The sequence below is a fragment of the Sceloporus occidentalis genome, unplaced genomic scaffold (genome assembly GCF_023333645.1).
Source record: "Sceloporus occidentalis isolate IW3139 unplaced genomic scaffold, rSceOcc1.0.p SCAF_6, whole genome shotgun sequence".
Taxonomy (NCBI): domain Eukaryota; kingdom Metazoa; phylum Chordata; class Lepidosauria; order Squamata; family Phrynosomatidae; genus Sceloporus; species Sceloporus occidentalis.
The window spans coordinates 125690965-125717543 of record NW_028316986.1 but is presented as its reverse complement, the minus strand read 5'-3'; the positions used below and the strand labels follow the sequence as shown (position 1 = coordinate 125717543).

Genomic DNA, 26579 nt, shown 5'->3' with positions numbered 1-26579 from the left:
AATTGTTAAATGAAATTCAGTGATGGATTTGTTTTGCTTAAATCATAGTTGGCTTTGGGATTTAAAGCAGTGTTCATAGGATTATCCTGTGGACTAAATAATAGCTATTATGGTCACAAGATATCTTTAATTTTAAAATAAGTCTGTATCTTTTTCTCTTTTTTCCTTCTTTGTATTGTTGCAAAGTAGGGAGACTTTGATACTGTGTAGTGTAACCTAAAAGTGCATTGAGAAAGAGTGGTGTAGTGGTTTCAGGGTTGGCCTAGTATTAGAAGGCCAAGGTTTGAAATTCCCACTAAGCCATTGAAACCCACCTTGGACAAGATACACTGTCTGAGAAAAAGGCAATGACCAACCTCCTCTGAATAAACTTTGACCAAAAAACAAAACAACAAAAAAAACACCTACCCTTGGATAGGGTTTCCATAACTTGAATGTGCATAACAACAACAAAAAGCCAATTGATGAAGTGGTCTGAGCATTGGACTGGGACTCCAGAGAACAAGGTTTGAATCACTCCCTCTCACAATGCTAGAAGCTTGTTGATGGCCTGTTAAATGGTTGGTTGATTTTTAAAAAGGCGTTGGAATAAAACAATCAATTGTTAATAGTAGTGATGCCTGTCTATTACCTTGTGTGTCAAAGGCAGCATGGCTCTAAAAAACACATCCTGGGAATGGTGAACTGGAGAGTGCTGTTGCACATGGTCTCAGCTTCTCATAGGGAGAAGATTTGGGTTGGTCAGTTTGGGAAGAATGCTGGACTTGGTAGGTTTGTTGTCTGAGTCAGTACAACTCTTCCGATGTTCCATACCATTTACCTTATCTATCTCTGTGCATGCTGAGGTATTAGAGGTCTGTGTGATCCAGCAGATTAAGTTTTGACTGGAAAAAGTTCATTTCACTTTTTGTGTAATTAGTAGAGGACCAGAAAGAATTTGCCTGCTTTAAATTCTAGTAATAATTGGTCTGTGGTGATCAATAACTTGTCCGTGAAGGTGCAACTGAATTTGTTGTTGTTGTGTGCCTTCAAGTTGTTTCTGATTTATGGGGGCCCTAAGGTTTATCATGGGGTTTTCTTGGCAATATTTGTTCAGAGCAAGTTTGCCATTGTCTGTCTCTGAGGCTGAGAGAGTGTGACTTGCTCAAGGTTAGCCAGTTGGTTTGCATGACCAAATAACGTAATAAGAAAATCTCTTTATGTGCTCTTTAATATTATTACAGTCCAGTCTTTGTGTTTGTGTTGTACAACAATTCAGCCTCCAATTATATTATTCACATGAATTCAACATTTTACTGTTGAATAATATCAAACTCTAAAACATTTTGCATGGGAATTTTGTTTATGGGTCTTAGGCAGTTAACTAGCAATCAGTGCCAAGAGAAGGTGTGTGTGTGTGCTAAGTCTCTGTGTACTCTTCCTGGGTGATACAGGTCTGTTCTTACATTTCCTTCAGGCTACCAAAGAGAGCTTCTTTACCAAAGGGATGATGGTTCATTCAGTGCTTTCGGCAGCAGCGACCACTCTGGAAGTACATGGTAAATGGTCTCTCCTCCCACTCAGTTAATAACATAGTATTAATAGTTTTGAATTATCAAGACTTATTGAAGACTTGGTTAAGAAACCTACCAGCAAAGTTAAATTCTTGCACAAGCCTTAAGCTATTGTGTTTCTCAGAGCTAGGAAGGTGCATAGTTTTAATGCAGACAATTGTTGCTAGTTTTCTGGAATCCCTTTTGGGTATTAATGACACATACCTCATAGTATAGCAGACTGCTGAAAGTTGCCTTTCCGCACTTCAGGCCTCATTGAAGAAACAGAAAAAGAGAGGAAGGAATGTGTTAAAAGAAATCTGGTATGTTTCCCAAATATACTCTATTTATATATTCACACCTTTCCCCTGTGGGGCTAGACAGAGGCTAGAACAGCTCTCATATGGTTTTCCATTTGGTCTCTTGTCCAGATAATTTATAGGATCAGACACAAAACTTATATTCATGAAAATATGCAAGATGTAAATTTAAGAATGTCATGTGCAATTAGCATTTTCACATTTTGCTTCATCCATCCAGCACACATATTTTTGATATGCAACCTAAACATCAGTCTATGTGTTAACTCTATGTTTCAAATGAACTTTCCCCCCCCAGGTTATCAGCTTTCGTATTACGAAGTTTCATTCAAGCTCAGTTTTTCATAGATATTGATCCATTTATATTGGAAAAAACAGCGGCTTGGATTGTCAGTCATCAGAAACAGAGTGGCGAATTTCAGGAGCCTGGAAGAGTGCTACATACTGAACTGCAAGGAGGCATCAACAGCTCTCTCTCACTTACAGCTTACATCATGGCTGCCTTATTAGAGTACCAAACAGATAAGGTAGTAGGAACACTGATACTCACTTGCCTGAAACATTAAAGCAAATATAATGTTGTTCAATAATACTTAAAATCAGAATGCCACCAAGAGAGGGACCATGTGCATATGAAGGTTATATTTGGTTAATTTAGCTTAGTCGTTGACTGCAGGGAGGGCAAAGTGTGGCTCTGGGCAAAGTGGGCCTCTTCAGTGGTTTTTGTGGCCCTCAAACCCTCCATAGTTTGGGTCACCCTTTTTTTGCACCCCCCCCCCCCCGATGAATGACTTTTCTTAGGAGTGGCAGTTCACCCTTTAAATAGGTTATAGCTCTCTCTCTGCACTATTTAACTTTCAAAGATACTCATTTTTCAAAACCTGAAGCTGACTTCCAACTTAATTTAATTTTCTTTTCATTTTTTGACTTTTTTCTGTGCACTCCCTGGGGATCTCAGGGCAGAACACTGGTCTGTGCTATATAGACCCTACACTGAGAGCCAGTAGTTCTTTAGGGTTTCAGACTGGACTCATTCCTAGCCCTGTGTGAAAGAACCAAGGATTGACCCTGAGCTTGGAAGAGACCTTTTTGGCATGATAGCTCCACTGCTGAGAGGATCCTAGAAGTTGCAGTTGAAAAGGTCACTCCTCCAAGCTCTGGACTGATCCCTGGTCCTTCTACACACACAGTGTGTGTTCTCCCACTGAGCAAGCTCTTCCCTGGAAAATGTCAGAGAACTTATTTCAGGGCTTCATCTCTTTGGTAAAACCATCATTCTGCTTGATTAATTGATGACCACAGAATTTAATATGAAATTTAATATGAACCAAAATTCAATGTAGCAAGGGATGGGGAGCTTCTGTATTTAAAGGGGAGCCTATCTTTTTCTTTAGAAAGTAGGTCCAGGCCAGGAGAGCTTTAACCAGATAAATTAAGGGCCAAAACAGTGTTATTCAGGCATATGTTCTATTTTTTCTAGATTAGAAATTGGGGAAAACAACACAATTTTTATCTGCAGATTTAAAAAAAAATGCATTCCCTTTACACATCTCCTTCCATGTGTTTTGCATGAGGTGCACTAGGGAAGACTCTGGAACAGTTTTGGCAGAGAAATGAAGCTCTGAAGTTGGGAAGTTATTTTTGGATTACTACTTCCAAATTTCTGGGAACTGATTTTAGGAGTTGTAATTCAAAAACGTAACTTTTTCAACCTGAAATTGAAACCACACCCTTCCCTGACTAACAGTTTCCTGAATTTTTAGCAGGCCTTGACTAAGTATAAGTATAGTGTCTCATACGTAACGGGGGAAATAATTGCTGCTGCTACTACTTCCTCCTCCTCTTGAATGGAAACTTTTCATTCCTGGAGTCTTGACCTGTTCCAGAATTCTCTCTCTTCCTCTCTCGCTCTCTGTATCCTTATGGAATTGTAGCAAATATCGTCTTGACATGCATACACGCTATTTCTTTTACGCAGGGAGGGGGGGGTCCAGAACGTATCCCCCACGTAAAAGAAGGACTCACTGTGTTTTGGATTCACAGATTAATATTTTTTCATAGTTCATATTTGCTTGCCAAAGAGTTAATTTATTTTAGCCTATTAAAATTTATCTTTTATTATGTTATCTTTATTTCTACAGTATGATAATAATATAAGAAGAGCTTTGAACTTTCTGGAATTTAAATTAAGCGAAGGCATATCTGATAATCATACTCTAGCCCTTGTGACATATGCTGTATCGCTAGCAAAGAGTACAGATGCAAAGAGAGCTCTGGATATACTGAACGGGAGATCAGAACAACAAGGTAGAATACAGTGGTCTGTTCACATGTTTCTCTTTCTCATTTGAAAACAAGGCCAGCAAAAAAATGTCTGAACTTGGGAAAGTTAATTTTTTTGGAACCACTTTTACCAGTGAAGAGCATAGTCACTCGTTAGGAGATTCTCTGTGCTTCATGTGTCCACATTATCCAAAATGCCACATGTCCATATTATGCAAAATGCAATGTGGAATACTTGTGCTTATACTGTGGCCTGCTAGCTAACCATGCCTTCCCCTAAAATAATCCATTACATGTTCTGCCCAGATTCTCTTCTACCCACCCCAACTAAAATAACTAGTTTATTATTACTATATGGCAGAGTTGGGATTATCATACCCCTGGAACCATGTAGACCTGTGGCTGGTATTGTGGTCCTCCCTCCCCCTGGACTCCAGAAAAATTATTGGGCAGAAAAAGAGAATAACAACTTCTGAAAACTTCCAAGAGGAAGGAGTATAGTTTAAAGCAAGAAGCAGGTCCTTGCTTTAGTGTCTGAGGAAGAAGGCAGGGCATTTCCAGTCTTTTTTTTTTTTTTTTTAAACAGGAAGCAAACTTCCACTTTGATGTTGAAAAATATGAAAAGATCACATTTTGATAGGTGCTTCACCCTGTGGCAAATTCCTACAGGGCAAAACCTATACATTTTGCCTATTTCTGGTTTGTATGATGCTAGTGGTATACTCACAGCATAAATGGGTGGGGGAAAAAACCTTCTAGTTCACAAAATCTTCCGTATTTGGTTATCTGAAATCCAATTTTGCTAGATACAAACCAACAAGGCAAACAAGGATTTATAAACCTGTCCTAAATATTTAAAGTGTACAGATTACAAACAGGTGCCTGGAAATAACATGTATAATTTTATTATATTTGTCAGAGAGATTTGGTTGTGTACACAGGTTTCTCTTGAGAGTATACTCCATAGCAAATCTTGGTTTGTTGCTGTGGCATGTCTGAAATAGCTATGTCATTTGATCAATTAATTTGTCATTAAATTAGGGACAAAAGAACTAGCACACAATAAATCAGTGAATTTATCTTTGATGTTGTAGTCTTTGTATTATAGTCTTTGCATTAACTTCAGAAGATTACAAATTTTTTGAATTACAAAAGGCTTACTTCTTTTGTTGTTTCTGTATTTTTACCCCTTTCAGGAGACCTCAGATTTTGGATCTCACCAGCTTCTGAACTGTCTGATTCCTGGCAGCCACGTTCTATAGATATTGAGGCTGCAGGCTATGCTCTATTATCTCATGCTAAGCAACAAAGACTGTTAGAGGGGATCCCTATTATGAAATGGCTAAGCCAGCAAAGAAACCACCTGGGAGGTTATTCTTCTACACAGGTTAGAAAGTCAACTTTACAAAATTAACTGTATTGGCCTCTTTCCAGAATTAATGGCAATCTTTAACATGGTTCCAGCCATCCAGGATTTCATTTAGAGTAGACCATCTGACTTACAAAGCACCATATGAACTTTGGTGAATTTACAGCTCTGTCCTTGATTTTTGAGATTTAGGCATTTGCATGAAAATACGTTCAAAGATAAGAGTCATAGAGGTTTGGTTCTTCAAGGAAGCTACTCACTAGATCCTGCTACATTGCCCCCAAAATGTAGAGTTAAATTGCTTGAGTATGTTCTGGGGGCACATGATGGAGCAAACTAGCAAACATTATGGTAAGTAGCTTTTTTTTTCCTGGTCAGGACTTGGATGGGATATTTCTTTGGCCACTTGGGTTCCATGGTGGAAGAAAGACTGGCTAAAAACATAATAAAACAAATTCAATGGTAATGGGTATTTGCTGTGTCGAGAAGTACATATCCAGTCATTCAAAACTAAGTTTTTTTAAAACAAACAAACAAACTACTGTTTCAAAAGCACAGAACTTTCCAATTGATTTCTTCTAGGTGTAACATTACTCAGCCATCACAGATAGATCTCTTGACACTATACAATTATAGCACTTTCACTGCTATAGCTTTATCCTAGAAAAATCTGGGATTTGTAGTTTATTGAGTCACTGGAGCTTCCTTGCTGAGAAATCTAAAATCCAAATCCCAGGATTCCATAGGATGGAGCCATGGTAGTTAAGGTGGCATTAAGGTGCTATAATTATGTATTGTGAAAGAGACCATAGATATTGCAAGAAGGACTTTAGCTAGGTAGATATAAGTTCGTATCTTTCTTCCATAATGATAATAAGCTGATCACTGTGTCTTAGTGTGGCAGAGCATCACAAAATTGTTGGGGGAATAAAATGGGAAAAGTTACTTTTCTCTGTGAGAATAAAATTAGTAAATGTCTAGAGTCTTATTGCACAAGGAAAGAAAGCAGAAGTTCAGCCAGATAGTGGTGCCTTTCTACGTACCCTACTGCATGACATGGTAGTTCTTTAGTACTCTTCCATGGGAGACAGTTGTTAAAGTGAGTCTTTTGTTGAATGGGTTTTCCCAGGTAGAAAAAAGACTTTGCTTTTACAACTGTATCTCACAGGAAGAGCAACATCATGCTGTAAGGCATGTAGAAAAGCGCTACTATCTGGTTGAACTTCTGCTTTTTTTCCTTGTGTGATATGGCTTTAAGATCTTAGGAAAGATATTTTTTGTACTACATCCACCTGGGAAATTCTGGGAGTTACTGTTCAGAAAAGCACTTTTGTTAAAATTTAAGAATAATTTATCTGAATATAAAGCTGTAATGGTAATGACTATATATTAGTTATCACACCCTTCTCAGTCTCTAATAATAAAAACCTACATTTCAGGGTCATAGTTGAACGCATGTAAAAAACTTGGTGACATTCAGCTTTTCTTGACCTTGGTTCATACCAGTAAACTGTACTGAACCTGATTTCTTTGGCTGGAGTTCATTGGTCAAGAGAAGAGGAGCAGAAATGTCTATTCCTTGCAAAAAAGAATGGCCTTGCCTTAAGCACATGCTCTTACCTATATGCCTTCAAGTTTATGGGAAGTGTTCTATGGTGGCACCCACTGACAAAAGGGCAAGATCCAGCAGATCCCCTCTTACCAATGGAGTTTCTTATCCACCCCCAAAATTGGATGTGGAGGACAGGAACTCCTCCAGAACAGGCTTGGAGACAGTAGAGATGAGATGAAGTCCCACTGGAGTTGTCCTCAACGTGTTGGGTTTACTGCCGCACTCATTGAATAACGAGATCAGACACAGAGAACTGGGTTATAAAATGGGCAACTTTATTTAACTCAACTTGTTTCTTTGAGAACTGCAAAAACTAGGGGAGAGAACCTTGTGTAGGAACAGCTGGCGGATGGTCTGCTCCAAGACCAATTCCCCAGCTTCCAAAGGGCAAAAACACCTGAGCCCCAAGGGCATCCAGAAGGCCAACCCAAGACTCCCCCACTTAACTCACAAGACTTAAGTGAGGGTTTAAATCTCAAGCCAGCCCCAAGGCAAGTCTCTTTCCCTTCGCGTTTAGTCGCCAGACCTAAATGTGAGTTCCAGAGACCTACCTTCACCCTTTAGGAAGGTGCTGAGGTGTTCACCGAAACGTCTATCTCCTCCCGCCTATGCCACAAATAAGGGGCAAGTGTTGAGTTGTCCTCGAAGTGTTGGGTTTAGCCTTGTATATGTTTCACCTGAATGTATGGAGGACCTGTTCTGTGGCTTGCAGGTCTGACTCTGATGATCCCACTCCAGAAAATCTGTGGCTGCTTGGATGGGGCTTCACAGATTTCCCCTTCTTGTAGATTCCTTATTCATTATTAAACTTTATTTATAACGCGCTGTAGATGTACACAGCACTGTACAAAAAGTCAATAAAATCGAAGAATATATAACGCCATAGGCAGGTTTTATATATTCTTTGATTTTATTGACTTTTTGTACAGCACTGTGTACATCTACAGTGCTTTATAAATAAAGTTTAATAATAATAATCATCATCATCGTCATCATTGTCATTTCTGCCACTGAGGAGAGTGAGCATGTGACTGTGTAAAGGTGATGTTGATATTACTGAGAGGTTGCAAACACATCTCTCCAGTGAGCTGTACATTTGGAGCAGGGGTTGTAGTCCACAGGCTCCATTTGAATTGCCCCTAAGAGTAAAAGAATGCTACTACAAGACAGGCTGTTTCCCATACAAACATTAATATTAAAAATCATTTGTTCTGACTTCTCTAAACAGGACACTGTGGTGGCTTTACAGGCTTTGAGTGCCTGTGCAATGTTGACTACTGGCATTGAAACAGAAATGGATGTAACAGTCACGCCATCCAGTGAAGAAATTCCAGTTACATTCAAAATCAATAAAGAAAACCGCTTTGTTCTCAAGACCAAAGAGGTATGGTAAAAAAAAAGTAGTAATACTGTTTCTTAGCAGTGCATCCAGGGCATTGTGTTTTTCTCCAAGTACTAAAATTTCTGATTCCTTTTAGATTGCAGCTACACAGCCAGTGGGAGTTACAGTTTCTGCAAATGGCCGTGGCTTTGGAATATTTCAGGTATGTCACAGTTAGGACTGGGATCTTCTTTCTTTCTTTCTTTCTTTCTTTCTTTCTTTCTTTCTTTCTTTTTGAGGCTTCTTTTTAGGAGTTTGCAGTACTTGAACAAGACACTCCCTTTACATTGATTGCATTTGCATTATTGGAGTGGATTCAACACTATGTAAATAGTTTACTAACAAGAGTACCAATCAACCTAGAGCTTATCATACCCCTTTCCTTTTCAGCAGAGCTTACTAGTTGTTCCCATGTCAACCAAAGGTACATCTTATTTCTTTTGAAATCACAATATTGACACGTAGCCAAACACAACAAGCGGAGTATTGTTTGGGCCATGCAGCAGAACAGTGGGATGGAAGTGAAGATGACCCATGAGAGCATTTATGGGGCTACATTTGTGTTTAGGATCTCCCTCTATTTTTGGATACTGTCAGAAGAGACAATGTTTGTTGATCAAAGCAGTGGTAATACCACAAAACCTAGCTTGGCAAGGAAACTCCAGGGCAATTTTGCATACTTTTTATCTTTAATGGTCCTGGAAAGCATTGAACTAAGTACATAAATTACACAGGCCATATTCCATGCTGATCTGAGAGCTGCACAAATAAACAACAGAACACATTGTATTAACAAGGGAATAATTATGATTGAATATGAACAAGAGTTTCAGAATAAGCTGTCCATTTTTGTTGTAAAGTATCAGTGAGACACTGGAGTGTGACAGATTGTTGTTTGCATTTTTATAAGAGCTGTTTCTGCTTATAACAGATTTAAAATGTATTAAAAGATAGTTTCAGAACCAGTGGTGAAGGCCAAAATTCGAATGAACATCGCAGCAGGGAATTATTTGCTCATCATCACATTAGATAGTAGTGGACTTAACAGCAGTTCTTTCCTACAGCCATGAAAGAGCTAAATGTAAATGACATATGCAATATTTGAATTCCCCCCCCCCTTTTTTTTTTAAAAATGAAATGGGAAAAACTGATTAGAAACCTTAAACTTAGCTAAACATAAATATCATAAATTTGAATGATTTATTGTACTATGAATTTAAATGTGTTACTACAGTGAGTGGACTTCAGCTGCAAAGTATACCATTAATTTTATTCCCTCAAAACTTAACACTGAATCTATGCAAACGTATTCGTAAAAAATGGTCAACTTGGTTTAAGGAGTTTGCATAGGATTTCACTGTTAATCTGCAGTGCTGTATGTTCATTCAGCATCGCAACCTGCTAGCATCATGAGGGGAGGTGCTTGGGCCAATATTAAATTTAGATTGCAGCTACACAGCCAGTGGGAGTAGGGTCCAGTGTTACTACACTGTTAAAAGAAGGGCCTGGTAAATGGCCCTTTTACACACCGGTCTGGATCTGTGTCATTGAAGGAGGAGGAAATCTGATACAATTATGATAATGAAGCAGAGCTTGAAACTAATTATACAAACTATGGTTTGTAACATGGGCATAATGATGTTTCTCTTGCAAATAACAATTTGTAGCAGTGCCACACTTTTCTAATGTACAGTTGGCCCTCCTTATATGCAGATTTTTTATACACAGATTCAAGCATCTGTGTATAAAATGTTCAAAAAAAGTATAAATTTCAAGTATCAAACCTTGATTTTTCTGTTTTATATAAGGGACACCATTTTGCTATGCCATTGTATTTAATTGGACTTGAGCATACACAGATTTTGTTATTTATGGGGGTTCCTGGAATCAAAACCCCAGCGGATAACAAGGATCCACTGTATAACATTTACTCATTTTTCCTCATTATTCTCCCCTCTGAATTTTAGTCCATTTTCTAATTGATTTTCAAAAAAGAAGAAACAATGTCACAAAAAACAAAACAAGATACGTTTTTTCTTTTAATGACAGCAGCCTACTGAAGTCTCCCTGTCCTTGTAATACATTGACACAATGAATTAATTTTGAAAAGTAACCTTGGAAGCCCTGGGATGAAGTAGGAGTATCTCCTTGCCATAGGTGGAGCTGGCCAAATGTCTAAAAATCAAACAAAAAACAAAAACAAACAAAACCCCCACCAAAACTAAATAGTTATAATGGAAGTACTGTTATTCAGTTCCAGAGCCCTGCACTTTCTCATCTGTAGTTAGGCAATGCAAAATAAAAGACGATGACTTGGGAGTAATTACATTCAGTACAATTATTGATTTGCTGGAACAACCACCTTTCTTTCCTTTCACTTGGCAGGATTCCTTTTGAAGGAAAGATAATGCCAATATCCTTTGAGTGTTATTCTCCCCCACATGAGCCCATAGGTCAGGTCTGCATTTCATTTGCTAAATGAAACAAGTGATTGTTGTGATCTTTTCCTTTCACGACACTAATGGCCTTCTCCTATGAGCCACCGAGGCAATGCCAATAGCTTGTATGTTCTGGCACACTAATTCTAACACTGGTGTGTGACAGAACAATTTGTCCCTGCAGGCTAATATATAGATCTAAACTTGGACCAGGTGCTACCACAGTTCTAACCATTGGTACATCTGTGCCAACAAGTTGCTGTTTCCCCTTACATAGCACAGCTGTTTGGCATTAGGACCTTCTTTAAGGTCGAAAAAGGGGTAGTGGAGAGGATGGTAATGGCTTTTCACTCCAGGTCCTTCACATTACCTCTCAGCCCTGGGCTAGACTTTTTTTTTAATTACTGTTGTACAACCTTTAAAAAGACAAAGAGACCTAGTGGAAGACATTTCTGTATGTCACTTGCAGCAAATGCTTCTGTGCTTCTTTTTGATTTGCTGGAAACTCTTGTTTGTACTGCAGCACGTAAGATTGTGAAGTAGGACTAGGCTGACAGCAAAAAAGAGGAAGCACTTAAAGATGTGCCTTATTGGGTCATGGGTCCAGGAGACCTATGGGCATTCCTTCACAGATTGTCATCCCCAAAAGCCAAATGTATCTTGCCACCACTAGCTCTCCAGTGGGATGAATAAGCCTCTCAATTTTTTCTGGCTCTGCAAAAAGAGGGGTTGGTAAGCATTTGTGAAGCCCCATTACATGCTGTGTGGGCCTCCGTACAGCTTTGTGGGTTACTTCTGATTTTTGGTTACCTTATTTTATATAAGATAGGATAGACAGAGACAATTCTGGCCATTCCAGACTTTTTAAAAGAAGACCCTGTTTCCCCTCTCCAAGCTCCTAAATATCTTGCATCTTTCTAAATATCTTTTCCTAGCTGATCTTGAATTTCTTTATTGCCTTGACCTCAGCCTGTTTGAAATTTTATTTATCTTGGATAAAATGAGTACAAAGTCAAAATTGTTGTATTCTTTGTGTCAACTGTTGATAAACTTACAAGCTGTTCTCTTGGCTGCAAGAGAAACATCCTTAATTCATCTCTTATGGTGAAATGTACTGATCTAGCTGGAAGTTTGGGTGCTGGCACACATAATTTCCAGAAACCTGTCTTTTCTTTTTGTTTTAGATGCTAACATCTGTTCTATGCATATACCTACAGCTAAGCAATATATCCAAATTCTGTTTTATTAATATGCCTTGTTATTTTAGTCGTCAATGGGCATGAAATTAGGGTTTTATTTTATTTACTAAAACGAAATAGTAAGGTGTCTTTTGGGAGAAAAAAAGGGAGAAAAAGAATCCCAGCTCTTTTACTGCTGAAAACTGACACTGCTCCCTTGAGACAGTACTCAGTGATGTGATTTATTTGTGTATCTCCCCACCCGTTTCTACAGGTGCTAAGATTTGCTGTTTGTAATGAAAGCTGGTTAGCATTCTCTTTTCTTCCCACAAGCCCAATTTTGCTTGCCAAACAAAATATTACCAAAAAGAATCTCCTTCTGAAGATAACCCTTTAGCATATACCTTCATCCAGACATCTGTTTTTTATGATCCCAGATTAAGGGTAAACATGGGAGAGCAAAAGAATCTTGGACTTTTGGGAAACTTTCCAAATACTTGACATGTTTCAGATGGAATATTGCAGATGTTGCTGCCAAATAAAAATTTTAGTGCTTGATAGACCTGCCAGTGACTGGCCTGAGAGGATGTGCCTTTGCTTTCCATTGTGAATTGGGAAGGAGCTGGCAGGAAGTACATGTACTACCACTTTATCAGTGTAATGGAAGGAGCTGCAGATGCTGAACTTCTCTATACTATACATTTCTTAAAGGGACAGGAGCCTCTTTGGGGTTGAGAAGTAGCAACGCTTTCCATGAGTTTAGCATTATATTTTAAATTCCCATTGTATTGTTATAACAAGTTCCTAGTCATTTGGGTGAAGTTTTCTGGCAAGGTTGGGAGAGAACTAAACTGGAATGTGGGTAGAGGAAAGATCAAGTGTGTCATAATGGCAGCTGCATGTTTGCCACATAACTAGTCTATTATGTTTGTCAAACTGAGTGCCATCCCCTCCACACAGTTTAAACAAAGCGGGCCCCAACCTTATTCAGTTGGTGCAATATGCCAGCTATATATAAAGCTGGGTTTGCACAGTAAGATGTTAAGCCCACAGACCTCAAAGTATTAAAACTATTTTTTAACATTGCATTTTACCAAAAAATTCTAAGACCTGTAGCTGACATGAACAAACACAAAATAGGACACAAATTATTCAGTGTATGATGGTTGGCTGTTTTGTATTACATGGAGCTGAATTGAATTGCTAGTTCAAGTTGGAATAGACCCATTGAATCAGCTGCTGAATCAGTGTCAATACTTGTGTGAGTTCCATTAATTTAATGGATCTAGTTTATCATGATGAGCAATTGGATTTAGCCCTTTGTGTTACAAAATGGGGCAGAGGTAGCTTTTTAGTCTTTAGTAAAAAAAGAAACTTAGCTCTAGTATTGGAATTAAGCAGTAGAAAAATGCTAGTGATTCAATAATTCAAAACAGATTAAAAATTTGTACAAGGAACAGCATGAAATCTGTAGGCATCAGCATAGTTATATCACTAATTCAAATATGAACAGTCTCCAGTAGATGGCCACAAAATCACATTTACATCAAATTACAAAAACAGTGGATCCACACACTGGGGGAAGTATACTTTATAAGTGTAAAAGAAAGCATTCCAAGAACAGAAATGCAGCCTAAAAGAAAGATGTGTGGTCTTAATTACAAGGGAAGGCACTTGCATGACTTTGGTCCCATACACACAAGGATCAAGTATGAGAAGCACACCAGAAATGTACAAGTGCACTGTACAACAAACAGCATCTGTGAATATGTTGCACAAAGGGTGCTGCATTACATGGCATGGATCTGCAGTCCACACAGTGTTGAAAGGTCCTAGTATTAAGCCTGGTTGTAAATCATTAATAAGTATGAGTTTTGGTGGAGTGAATGTATAGTGACTGCATTCCTATTTCTACCACAAACATGTATCCTACAAAAAATGTTTCTCAAACTGTCTGGTGTAGTGGTTTCTCCCCTCATATCATTATTATTGCATCCAGATAGTTTTCCCAGAACCTTGTTGAGACCAGCAGCTGATGGCTTGTGGATCACTGTATTGAATAGTAATACACTGCGAGTTGCTGAAATGCCTATTGCTTATGATGCCTATTGGCTTGCCTTGCTTGCAGCAGAGCAAGAAGAACATGTTTTGGTCTTGAATTGATACTGAAGCTAGGAAAGAATCTTCACTCACTCCTTTGTGACCATTTTCCTACCTGGACATCTTTTTGGTCCAGGGCAAGGAGAAATGGAAAACTAAACATAAAACATCTTCCAGTAAGGGGAAGTTTAAGGGGTCATTCACTATGTTGCTCCAGATGTTCTTCTGTTGCTGGTAAATTGTTATCGGTTTGCTTTTCTTGGCAAATAGTGAAACAACAATGTTTGAGTGATGACAAATTGCTGATATGCTTCCAGTTTGATCTGACCAAATTCACAGCATGCCTCTATTGCTGAGAAAGCATGTTTGACTAACTATTCTTTGAGGACCTTGATTAACTTATTCTGAAGCTTAGGAATGCAAGGTTTTTTTGGGGGACAGCAATGTGTGTTATCATGGATTTTGATTTTATGTATTTTATGTATTTACTTTGCTAAGTTTTAGGACTAGACATGACACTAATGCATCTTTGCACCTAGTTTTTTTTTTAATGGATCTATTGTGGGATTGATAATTAATGAGATTAGTTGGGCTTGAAGGAGCTATATATCATAACATATACATCCAGACAGGAACTAATAAGTTAAACTCAATTAAGTTATCAGTTATATTGGAGATATTCATATAATTAAATTTATTTTTTAATTATAACAATTGAATTAAATTGGAGTTTTAGCATTAATTTAGTTGTAAGGTATTAATTAATTTTAATATATTTATTAATTAGGGAAGAGACAGTGCTAAGGGGTTAACAAATTTTATATTTCCCATCTGGCTGAACATTTCTTGGATTTTTACTGACTGCTTTTTGCTTTTTTTTAGTTCCTCAGAATTGAAGAATTACATTGTTCAAGTTCACTGTATCTAACCACTTATTTTACCTCATTCGATTATGATACTTTACTTAATCCAAGATTGCAAGATATTATATTTTAAACCAACAAATAGTTCGCATAGTTTAGGAGGTGGTGGTTGTCTTTGCTCCTTGATGACCCTTTTGTGTTCTACACCAGAGACAACATAGAGGTTTCTCAGCTGCCCCAGCAAATTGAATTTTTAAGGTTTTATTAATTCTGGGACTTTTTTTTTGAGCAACATGGGAACCAGTAAATTTTAAAGAGAGAAGGAGGTAAGGGATAAATTTTAAGGGAGAGAGGAAGAGAAAGTAAAAGAAAAGGTTTTGATCGGCTGGAAGTGAAATTTGGTTTTCAAAAATTCATGCATCTATTTCCTTTTCTCCAAAGCTCAAAAGAGACATGGGTAGAGGCAGTGAAATTATGGATGGCATTTTTCATTCTCACAATGAAGTGAAAACATTTAACTTATATTTAAATGCCAATTTAGCATAAACTTTAATCCTTGGATCCTTCCATTTGATTCAGTTGATTTTTTTTTTTAAGACTAGCTGGTTTTTATTTTAGCATGAGCTGCAGATGCAGTACAGAGCAATATTAAAACCCCAGGTTATAAAGCGTATTTATACACTTGTGGGAGTGCGAGAGAATGTAAAAGGATGGAGAAAGATGCAAATCATGTTCCTTGCTCCATGAGATACGGCTTTCAGATCTTTACAATTGATTTTTAAATGTTAGTAATAATGATTAAATAAAAGCATTATCTCTCTTCAACTAACTTTCCTGTTTCGGTTTACATTACATGCTTTACTTGCCTGTTTGTTCATTGACTTCATCTTCATTGCCTCACCTGTGGATCTCAGAATAGTATACATAAAATATGAGCATCTACACTATGATACAGGAGAAGGAACTGTGGTGAAACTGTCCCAGGGAGGGTTTTCCAAGCCAAAACAAATTATCAAAAGTTTTAAAAAATAATAGAAAAGATGCATTGAAGAAGAACAATGATTTTGCTCATCTCTCTGCCACATAGTAACCATGATAATGTATTTTCCCCTACATCTGTTGTTCACTGTTAATCTTGAACTGCCTTTTTAACTGCCCTTTAACTGTTTTCCTGCTTGTTTTATAGCCTCTAACATGCTAGTAAACCTGAGAGCTGGCAAGCTTTACAGATGGATGTAGTAAAACCACTCTAACAACAAGCCACTTTGGGTAGAGGGAATTCAGAGAAAGTTGAAAGGTGTGGGGGAAACGGCTTAGCTCTTTTCTCACATGCAGTTTCTCATTCTATATATGCCCCATCTCATGTCTTTTCTTTGCAGAGTATAAAATGCGTGTTTTCCTTTTTCAAAAAGGAAGGAGGATAGAGTTGGGGGACGGGAGGGAATTCATCACCAGTCAGGGAATATTCCTTGTAAACACTTTCAGTTTGCTTGGCAAGAGTGGCTTGTGGTTTCCCATGCCAGTAGAGGTGTAGCTGAATATACTTTGAGTATTAGAGAACTTCAAAGAAGATACCTAATGAGCTAAATCATTCAGATGGCTCCTTTAATGTCTGGACTAAAACCCAGACTGCTCACTCAGTCTGATATGGAAGCTGCCAACTAAGTGCTACTTTTAAAAGAGAAGGGGCAGTGTTAAATGGGATAGTTCATTATGTAGAACTTGCTTCTTTTAATATGCCAAGTGTGTTCTTTTTGCTGGCAATGATGACATCATTTTTTAAAATTGCCCTAGCAATAAAATATACAGTAGTTATCATTCCTTGCCCAAAGATAACCTGTCTTTGGTTTGCTTGCCTTCCGTCACTGTATATCAATTGCTTGCAGTGCAGATGTGATTTTGATCAATTTTACAGTAAGGAAGAGTGTGGTAGGCTACTTGTAAACCCCTCTGTCATTTTTCTGCCTCCTCTCTTGTCTTAAATTTCTTTTGACCTCCATCCAAAAGGATAGATTGGTCACTCAAGGATACGTTGTGATGAAGTACAAAGTGATTTCTAAATTTATAAGAGAGAGGAACTTTGAATAATTTTTAGAGCAACAAGGAGAATGACCTGGGAAAAGAAACCAGCAGAGGAAGAATATTTATAAATTTGCTGTAATTTGCTCTGCTTTTAATTTATATTCCACTTTGAAAAAGGCCCCTTGAATAGTATTAGGAAAAGGGTGTCTTGTAATGTGACACATTTTCCAGGAGTTGGAAACTGATGGGAGTTTTAGGAGCAAAATTTAAATAAAAAGCAGTCAGTATTTTTGAATGCAAAACATTTTCAACTGCATTAAAATGTCTTCAGATTTATAAAAAATATTGTTGAGATTTCATGGTGTATATAGTAGATAAGAATTAGGTAAATTCCCTGATTTGCTTGATATGATATGACATTTTTGTTTAACCTGCATATTAGACTGTCCCAAAATATTGTATGATGAGAATATTGATAGTGAAAATGTATCACAAGTATAACATTTTCATAATTTAAACTACTCTTTGTACATCCTCACCTTTTCCTGGAAATCCGTAGTTATTTGTCTTTATGCTTTCAGTTCATTGCATTATGCCAGTCCTATTTACTCTACCAATATTCCTGCTTTCACTTTTGTAGCTCAATATTATATATAATGTGGAAAATTTACATACCAGCCGGAGGCGTAGATCAGCACAAGATCAAGAAGCCTTTGATTTGGACGTCAATGTGAAGGATGACAAAAAAGATATCAATCGTTTAACACTGAATGTCTGCACTAGGTAAGTAATTATGTGAAACAACCCCATTTCCTTTTTAAAATTTACAGACTTCTAATAACCTCTGAGTGAGACAGGTTTGTGGTATCTTTATGTATACATTAGTTACATCATTTCTGTTGGTTATCTTACAGTGAATTACTTTTTCATTCCTTGCTTGGCCCTCCTGAAAATTCAGATGTAAACATTATCTCACCAAACCAAAAATCCTGTTGAAGTCAAGGGAACACTTTGAGTAAACATAAAGCCAGATGTCTGCATAACCAGTGAAATTACTTTGCTTTTACTATATAGCAATCCATTACCTTCAATTGAGGTTTATTCATTCATATTGATGTGATCTTGCACAAGGTTTTTAGTTTGCCATGTTCCATCTCATGCATTTGTCTGACCTAACATGCATGAAATAAATATTACAGGTAGGTTTATATGTAATTTGGAAGTGTCTTGGTTGTGAAATTATATTTCTCTTTTACAGCAAGCACGATCCAACTGTTAGGTTGGGAAACTAGGGTCCAAAACACACTGCAGAAATAACCCAGTTTGAAACTACTTTAACTGCTCTGGCTCAATGCTAGGAAATCCTGGGAATTGTAGTTTATAGTGACAGCAGAGCTCTCTGACAGAGAAGGCTAAATGTCTCGCAAAACTACACAGAATTCCCTCACTGCCTGGGCAGTTAAAGTGGTCTCATACTGGATTATTTCTGCGGTGGGTTTTGGACCTAGATTTCAAATACCATTGTGGGTTTCAAATACCATTTTGGGAAGCCTACTATTTGTACTCGTTTGCACATCTGAAAATGGATATATTTATTTCTTCACAGCGCTACTTTGAGGATTAAGAAGTGCAAAGTAATTTACACATTAACAACTCAGTTCTGCCTTTGTATATATGGGTTCTTATAAGAACTCATAGCAGAGTTCTTCTGCCTTTCTTAGACATGTGGGCAGGGTGTAGTGCTGTTATGGGGAACTGGAAGTCTGTGTGTGCCTCCTGTATCCCCCCCCCCCTTTATCCAAGAAACGTGAGGTAGAAGGTGCATGTGTGTGTTTTAAAATGTGAACTTTGTGACCTGCCCAAGCATTCTGATACAGCCCCTCACTGTTGTCTCGTAATCACCGCACAGGCTCTCTTTTTCTATGGTTATTTTCTAGAAAAGAATTAGGCCTTTATGGTAATGACCAGAGCTCTCTTCTCATCTGCAATTACAGTGTAGACATAATTACATCCAGTTCCAATTCAGTTATTTGTTTTCAATAGCAGCTACTTTGGCCTGGCAATTCATCCCACAGATGGTTTTGTTTCCTTTTAATCTTATGAGCCAACTTCAGCCAGCAGTTGTACAGAATTTCTTTCAAAGCCATATCTGTATTTAATCAGCCATGCCGCCAGGCCCAAGAGCATTACTTTGAAAAGTGAGTCCTCCTCTCTTGAAAATTGTCCACATATAAAAAGAAATACAGTTTTATTGAATTACTTTTAACTAATGTCAAGCAGTTAAAATACAGATAGGTGACACACTTTATTTCATGATAATAGTTGTGGTTTATTGTCCCTGCCAAATAAAATTCTTTTGCCACCTATCTAAAGAGTTCACTTTCATAAAAGGGTGCTTATGTATTACCTCATAGAAAGTGAAAGCCACAAACATGTTTTCGTAGCCTTGCAGTATGATGGAAGTTGCAGGCATCTACATTCGTCCTTCCACATTCACTGGGGTTAGGGGCACAGGACCCCTGTGAATGTGGAGATACCGCAAATAACAAAAAATACTATGTTTTTGGTTTTTTGTGGGTTTTTCAGGCTATGTGGCCATGTTCTAGAAAGAGTTTCTTCCTGACGTTTCGCCAGCTTCTGTGGCTGGCATCTTCAGTTTTTACTTGAGAGAACACCTCTCTAGGAATCTCTAGGTCCTCCAATGCAACTTCATGGTCAAGATCTGCCAGACATTGACCATAGAATTGCACTGGAGGAGCTACAAATGCCTATTGGAGTGTTCTCTCTAGGAATCTCTAGGTCCTTCAGTGCAACTTTTGGTTACAGTTGAACATAGAATTATGCTGGACGATCTAGATATTCCTAGAGAGGACATGTTAACAATCAAATTTGCAAAAGTCAAAGCCGCAAATGTGGAGGAATGAGTGTACTGTACTGTGCAATTACCATCTGGAAGAAGGTGCTTTCATGATTATTACTAAAATGCTAGGAGAGGAGCAGGAAGAAATACCTCAGAGGCTCCATTAAACAATTTAATTATTTAGGCTAATACCCTAAATCCACTTACTTGTCAATATGTGCCACTGAATGCAGAGGTACCATGTGTACTCAACTATAAGCTGACCTCATGTATAAGTCGAGGTCAGGTTTTGGGGCCAAAATTATGGATTTTGCCATGACCTGTGGATAGGTCGAAGGTAAAACTTGGAGGCTTCTTCAGTGTGTGTATGTGTGCATATGGCAAGAGAGACTCTCATTGAGGCTTATTGCTTCATCATTTCAGCTTTTGTTTCAGTCAGATGAGCGGGCAGGAGATGGACTCTTAAACAGCAATATCAGTCAATTACCCAGGAATCTTTCTGTTTGGCTCCAAAGAGAAATAAACTCTCCGCACCGCATGGGAAAATCTGAAGGAGCTGCTATCACATTCCCATAGTGACCCGTAAATAAGTCGACCTGGGATTTTGAGGTTAATTTTGGGGCATAAATTTTTAGACTGATAGACGAGTATATACAGTAATTATTTCTCAGTACACACAAATTCTGTGTACTATGTGAGGTGCTGTTTAATACTGATAGTGTCCACTGGATTTATCTATGTTTAATTGATAAATTCATCCATTGGAAATTCACTCCTACAAATACTACAGAACATTCAGGCAACCAGCATTTTCCCAACAAGCATAGCATTTTATCATCATTCTAGCAGTGAATGAATTGGAAAGTGTCCATCAGTTAATAGATACTACATTGCTAGAGAAACTAGATTCATATAGATTTGCAAGAAAGTCAGTCCTTTAAGAGCAACTTTCAAACAACCTAGTTCTGCTTAATTCTTAGTGCAAAGTGAGAACTAGCTATCAAAAGTTATGGTTACGCTCTACAGAAAGTGAAGAAACAGAAGCTTGGTTTGAATCCAATTGCTAGTCAAAACCAGAGCAGACCCATTAAATCAATGAGAACTTGGATATTTTACCAGTAATGAGAGTTGGGCTAGTTCACACAAATACTTGTAATAAGTGTGGTGAAATGTGAAATGCAAACATGATCATGCTAACAATATGTGTGTGCCCTGTATCTTTGTAAGTATACAGTTTCCATATTCAAAAAACTGGGAAAGAAGGTTGTTCAGATCAGATGCATATGCAGTCATATTGCAGTTTGTACTGTCGGTATTTTGGAGATGCATGCTCCTTCTGTGGTTTTTGCTGCATTACTGGAAACTGAGGTTTTTGAACTAACCAGTACTTATACTTTTTTTTTTTTACATTGAGGATTTGTAAAAGAATGCTACTGTATGTTTATTTATTGATTTTTTAAAAAATCTATTTTCCTCTCTCTCTTTCTTTGTTTAGGTATTTGGGCACTGCCTCATCTTCAAGGAGTGGTATGGCTCTTATAGAGATTGGATTGTTGAGTGGTTTTTCTCTGTCACCCAGTTTCATGTCAGTAGATGATCCAGTTAAGAAGGTGGAGAAAGATGGAGGCAAAGTTCATTTATATTTGGACTCTGTAAGTTAATATACAAGGAAAATATTTTTGCAAATAAACCTCTCAGTCTGCATCCACACTGCGGAAATAATCCAGTTTGACACCACTTTGGCCCAAAACACACTGCAGAAATAATGCAGTTTGAGATTGATTTAACTGTCCTGGCTAGGGAATTCTGGGAACTGTAGTTTTCTGAGACATTAGGCCTTCTCTGTCAGAGAACTCTGGGGCCACAATAAACTATAATTCCGAAGATTCTTTAGCATTGAGCCAGGGCAGTTATAATGGTCTCATGCTGGATTATTTATGGAGTGTGTTTTGAATCTTTAACTGCCATGGTACAATGTTACGGAATTGTAGTTTGTTGTGCCAACAGAGGTCTTTGACAGAGAAGGCTAAATGTCTCACAAAACTACAGTTCCCAGAATTCCATAGCATTGAGCCATGGCAGTAAAAGTGATGTCAAACTTGATTATTTCTGCAGTGGGTATACAGCCTTAGGTTGACCCAAAAACTCTTAACATTCATTCTTTTCTGAACCAGCATGTCTATGTAAATGTAAATATACAAGTCTATTGTGTTGGTGAAGTATCGGTGGGTGACATATCACACTGTCAGAGTGTACTTCGGTATGAATATATAGCTATAGGTGTTGATTAATGCAAATTTTTCTGTATACAATCAGAGAAGGATTAATTTTAAGCAGTGAGTAAAAGACATTAATTAAGCATCTGTTTGGCCAGATTCCTCCTTTACAGAAGCCTGTAGAGTTCCACATGTTTTCCCTTTTCTTTTCTAGTTAAATGAAACACAGTTTTGTGTAGATATTCCTGCTGTGAGAGACTTCAAAGTAGCAAATACTCAAGATGCCTCTGTAACTGTGGTGGATTATTACGAACCCAGTAAGTCTGAATGATTTTTCATAGTTCTTGTTTTCAGTCTTATATCCAGTTGTAGTTCATGGTGAGAACAATATATCCTTTTTAAGTTAGGAAAGAATTTCATTAACTGAAGGGGCATTGAAGATTTGTTTGTTAGTTTATACTATTTCTTCTTGATGTCATAACATATTTGGGCAGATTACAATACAATCTATTGGATAAATAAATACATTTGTATTTAAAAAAACCTAAAAAAATAATTTAGTTGTTCTAAACATGTTAAGCATGTTATAATTTTAAAGAGAGTCAGCATGGTGTTGTGGTTTGAGTGTTGGACTCTGACTCCAGAGACTAGGATTTAAATCCCTGCTCTGCCATGGAAACCTATTGGATGACCTTAGGCAAGTCACATTGTCTCAACGTCGGAGGAAGGCAAAGACACACCCCTCTGAACAAATCTTGATAAGAAACTCCTATGATAGAGGTCGTCTTAGAGTTGCAATGAGTTGGAAATGATTTGAAAGCACACAACTTCTTCTTTTTCTCCTACTACTACTGCACAAACAGTTCTCATTCAGTAACATCTAGGCTTGCGGCAACCTCCCAGAGGGCGTTCTCTGCTGTCGCCCCCAAACTCTGGAACGACCTGCCGGATGAGATCCGTCAGATAACATCATTAGACAGCTTTAAAAAAGCGGTCAAGACGGATCTCTTCCGGCAGGCCTTTCCAGATTAACCATCCCGGCCCAGGTTCCCTGATTCCCTCATTCCTCCCGTGGCCCCATCTTAGTGATGGTTGAGGATCAACAGAGGGATATCAGGGTTTTTAGTTTTAATTGCTGTTTTTATCCTTGATATTGTATTTTTAATATGTTATACTATTTAATACTGTCTTAAGGGGGGGAGGGATAAAGTGTTTTTAATTGTGATATTTTATATTTTACTGTTGTTAACCGCCCGGATTGGTTTGCCAGAGGGCGGTATACAAATAAATATTATTATTATTATTATTATTACATCAAGGAAAGGGAAAAGAGAGCAACAAAAATAATTTTAACAGCTGATGTTAAAATAGTATAAAATTATGTATCTGTATACATTGGGTGAAGTCACTAGTATATACTGGAAGCAATGGGAATCTAAAGTTAATTTCATTGCTAGTAGTAATGGAAGGGGGTTCAGATCCCATCAGCATTAAGCCAGTGGATTTTTTTTGTTATGTACCACTTGAACGATTTGTTTCTTCTATCACAAATATATTAAGCTATGTCAGTAATGATTTCATAAGTGCTACTTAATCTATTTTTCATTTTCAAGAGTAAAAAGCAAACCAAAAGAGGGACTTACATTCTCCAAAGGGAACTGGAGTAATCCAGTTGTATCCATAAGTCATTGCAGACTTGGCTTGAGACTGACTTCTGTTTCATGGTTCACATGGTGACTTTCTCTTCCTTGAGCACTGCATAACTATATTAAATTTAAAAAATTGTTAGGATGTGACGGGCACTAGCAGTGCTTGATGTTATTCTTCCTTCTCTTTGAAACAGGGAGAAGAGCAGTGAGAAGCTATAACTCTGAAGTGATGCAGACTTTATCATCTTGTTCCTTCTGTGAAAAAGATGAATGCAATCTTTGTGAAACAGATGGCTCTTCTTTGATTTTCCTCTCTTATGAACTGTTAGTTGTACATATAAGCTTGCTATACTGTTGGCTCATCTGATCACGTGGGCAGTCTATCCACATTGCATTCTAGGTGTTCTCCATAAAGGTAACTTGCAAACCTGAATGTGGTGCATAGGACAATTTGAGAATACGCTCAGTAAGGTTCAGAGGTTGAGAACTCTTTGCAAGAATTTGTGTCTTAAAATAAATATATACTTTTCTGTAGAAGGGTAAGATTCTGCTGTAGGACATCAGAAAGGAAAGTTCCAGTCAGTGGAATTTCTGTCAGGGATTAACTGCAAAATCCTGTGCATGTTTACTTTGAAGGAGAACCCCTTGAATTCAGTGGGGCGTACTCCTAGGTAAGTGGGTATATCACCGTTGTCTAAGCTTCTGTGTCCTGTGACAGAAGAAAGATCCAAACTGTAAAATTCTGGCTATGTCAGAAACATAAACATTTTTTTAAAAAAATAAGCATTTCTGCATTTAAAAGGTCAGATTTATTTGGAAGAGAACTATATATTTTAATGAAGTTCTTTATTTGGGTATTATAAGTACAGACTGTTTTCTAAATAGAATATTTTAGTTATCAAACTGATGAATAAAAAGGTTTACCTAAGCCATACATTCAATTTCATTTGTGTTGCCTTTTAGGTTGAATTAACATTTAATCTACATATATTATTGATTTCATTGGTACAAGATCAAACCCCATTTCAGATGGGCTTAATGTAATAAGTCTTTTTCAGTCAGGTTAAAATTTGTTATCACTGTCAATTATCTTCTTAGTTATATTCTGCAGAAAAAAAGACCCTTGTGTGGACATGCTTATATAATAGATGGAATGGGAAAGGTATAGTAACAACACGGAAAAAGGAAACTGGCTGCTTACAAGCAACTAACCATTATTGACACTCAGGCAATCGCAAAATGAAAAATTCTGAAAGCAGATGTGTTTTTTTTCTTTAAAATTGTATTTTGTATAGGTTTTTTTAATGACAAAAAATGAAAAGAAGTATCTTGAAGTTCAAGCCTTTCTGTCTTTCATGATTTCTCATTATGACCAATGTGTCTTCTCAGCCTCAAATTTAGCAACTATTTTAATTTATGGTATGAAATATATCGCTTAAGGGAAACATTCATATGGCTGGCTGCCAAGGGTTCCTGGTAAGAAGAAGCAGTTTCCCATCAGTCCTGTTGGTATCAAAAGCTGTTGAACTAGAGGTTCAAATGCTGTTGAACTACATTTGCCCCATTGAGACTGAATAGGACTGCTGGCCACTAGTGTAGAACAGGATTGGAAATGGGGGCATCTATCACCTGCCAACTCCCTTCCCCTCCATGTAGTCCCAGGACCTTCTGTTCCTCTGTCAACCAAAATGGTTTCTCCCACAAAGGATAATCCACACCCCCAGAAACATCCAGGGGGCATGATTCTCCTTTTAAATAAGTAGGAAAAGTGCAGCCTGTGGCCCACCTTTGGCCATTGGATACCACTTTCTGGACCTTGAAGCTCCTCACCAGTCTCCCAGAGACCCTGGAGCCTTCAAAATATTGAATTTTTTTCACCATGATCTTCAGGTCAAAAGTCATCTCAAAAATCACACCAAATGCCCCTCAGTATACACAAATATGCAAAACTTATTCCTTCCACACACCCCAGAACCCAACACCCTCCCAAGTACTTTATTATTATTTTCTTCCATTTTGCCTTCAAAATGATGACAGGAGATGATGTAGCATCACTCCTAGAAGCCATTTTGAAGGGGAAGCAGAGGGAAGACAATATATTTTGGAGTGGTTGGGTAGTGGTGCAGCTCTTAGGATGAGAGAATAGGAAATTCTCCTCAACAAAGTTGCCACCCCTAGTTTAAAGCTATTTCTTCCTTGCCCTCACACATTGTTTTTGGGCTAAAAAAGCCTTCCCCACAGTCCAAAGTGAAAGTGACTGTGCAGACAGTTCCAGTTTCTGGTAGAAAGCAAATATGAAATCTTATTACTTGTCAATAATGCAATTTAGTCAAATAAATACTCAGTATCATATATCACCTAGCAAATCCATAACTTGTAGAATTGCACACAGACTGTAAAATACTGTTTGAAAGCGATTATTAACAAAACAAGCATTTCAATAAAATAACATTGTCTGCCCCACTAAAGTATTAATTGATCAGGGAAAATTGAGGAAATATTTAAACATGAAGTCATGTAAACATTGTAAATTTTGTAAATACTGAACACCATTAGCCATGGAAAATATTCAGAAATGTTAGAAATTGTTCTTTCCACACTGTACAGTACCAACTGGTGTGTGTTATGTACAGGCTATTGGAAAATACTGAGTTTACACCTAAATATCTATGTGCCTATTCTGCTTGTCAATATATTATGTGACCTGGATATTAGCCCTTGCTAATGTGAAATACTGATATTTTCCATTAGGAAAA

The 26579-nt window shown here is 37.6% G+C and overlaps 1 protein-coding gene across 1 annotated transcript in view; it reads left to right on the top strand.

The window, feature by feature from the left end:
- The window catches only part of CD109 (CD109 molecule), a 93073-nt gene extending 68299 nt beyond the window's left edge, over positions 1-24774 (top strand). Inside the window, exons 24-33 of the mRNA XM_089530906.1 lie at positions 1457-1538; positions 2151-2379; positions 3994-4159; positions 5332-5522; positions 8345-8500; positions 8595-8660; positions 17739-17881; positions 21454-21610; positions 22389-22491; positions 24018-24774. Coding sequence (XP_089387032.1) covers positions 1457-1538; positions 2151-2379; positions 3994-4159; positions 5332-5522; positions 8345-8500; positions 8595-8660; positions 17739-17881; positions 21454-21610; positions 22389-22491; positions 24018-24190 — 1466 coding nt within the window. The 3' untranslated portion in view covers positions 24191-24774. The remainder of the gene's footprint in view (positions 1-1456; positions 1539-2150; positions 2380-3993; positions 4160-5331; positions 5523-8344; positions 8501-8594; positions 8661-17738; positions 17882-21453; positions 21611-22388; positions 22492-24017) is intronic.
- The last annotated feature ends 1805 nt before the right edge of the window (positions 24775-26579 follow it).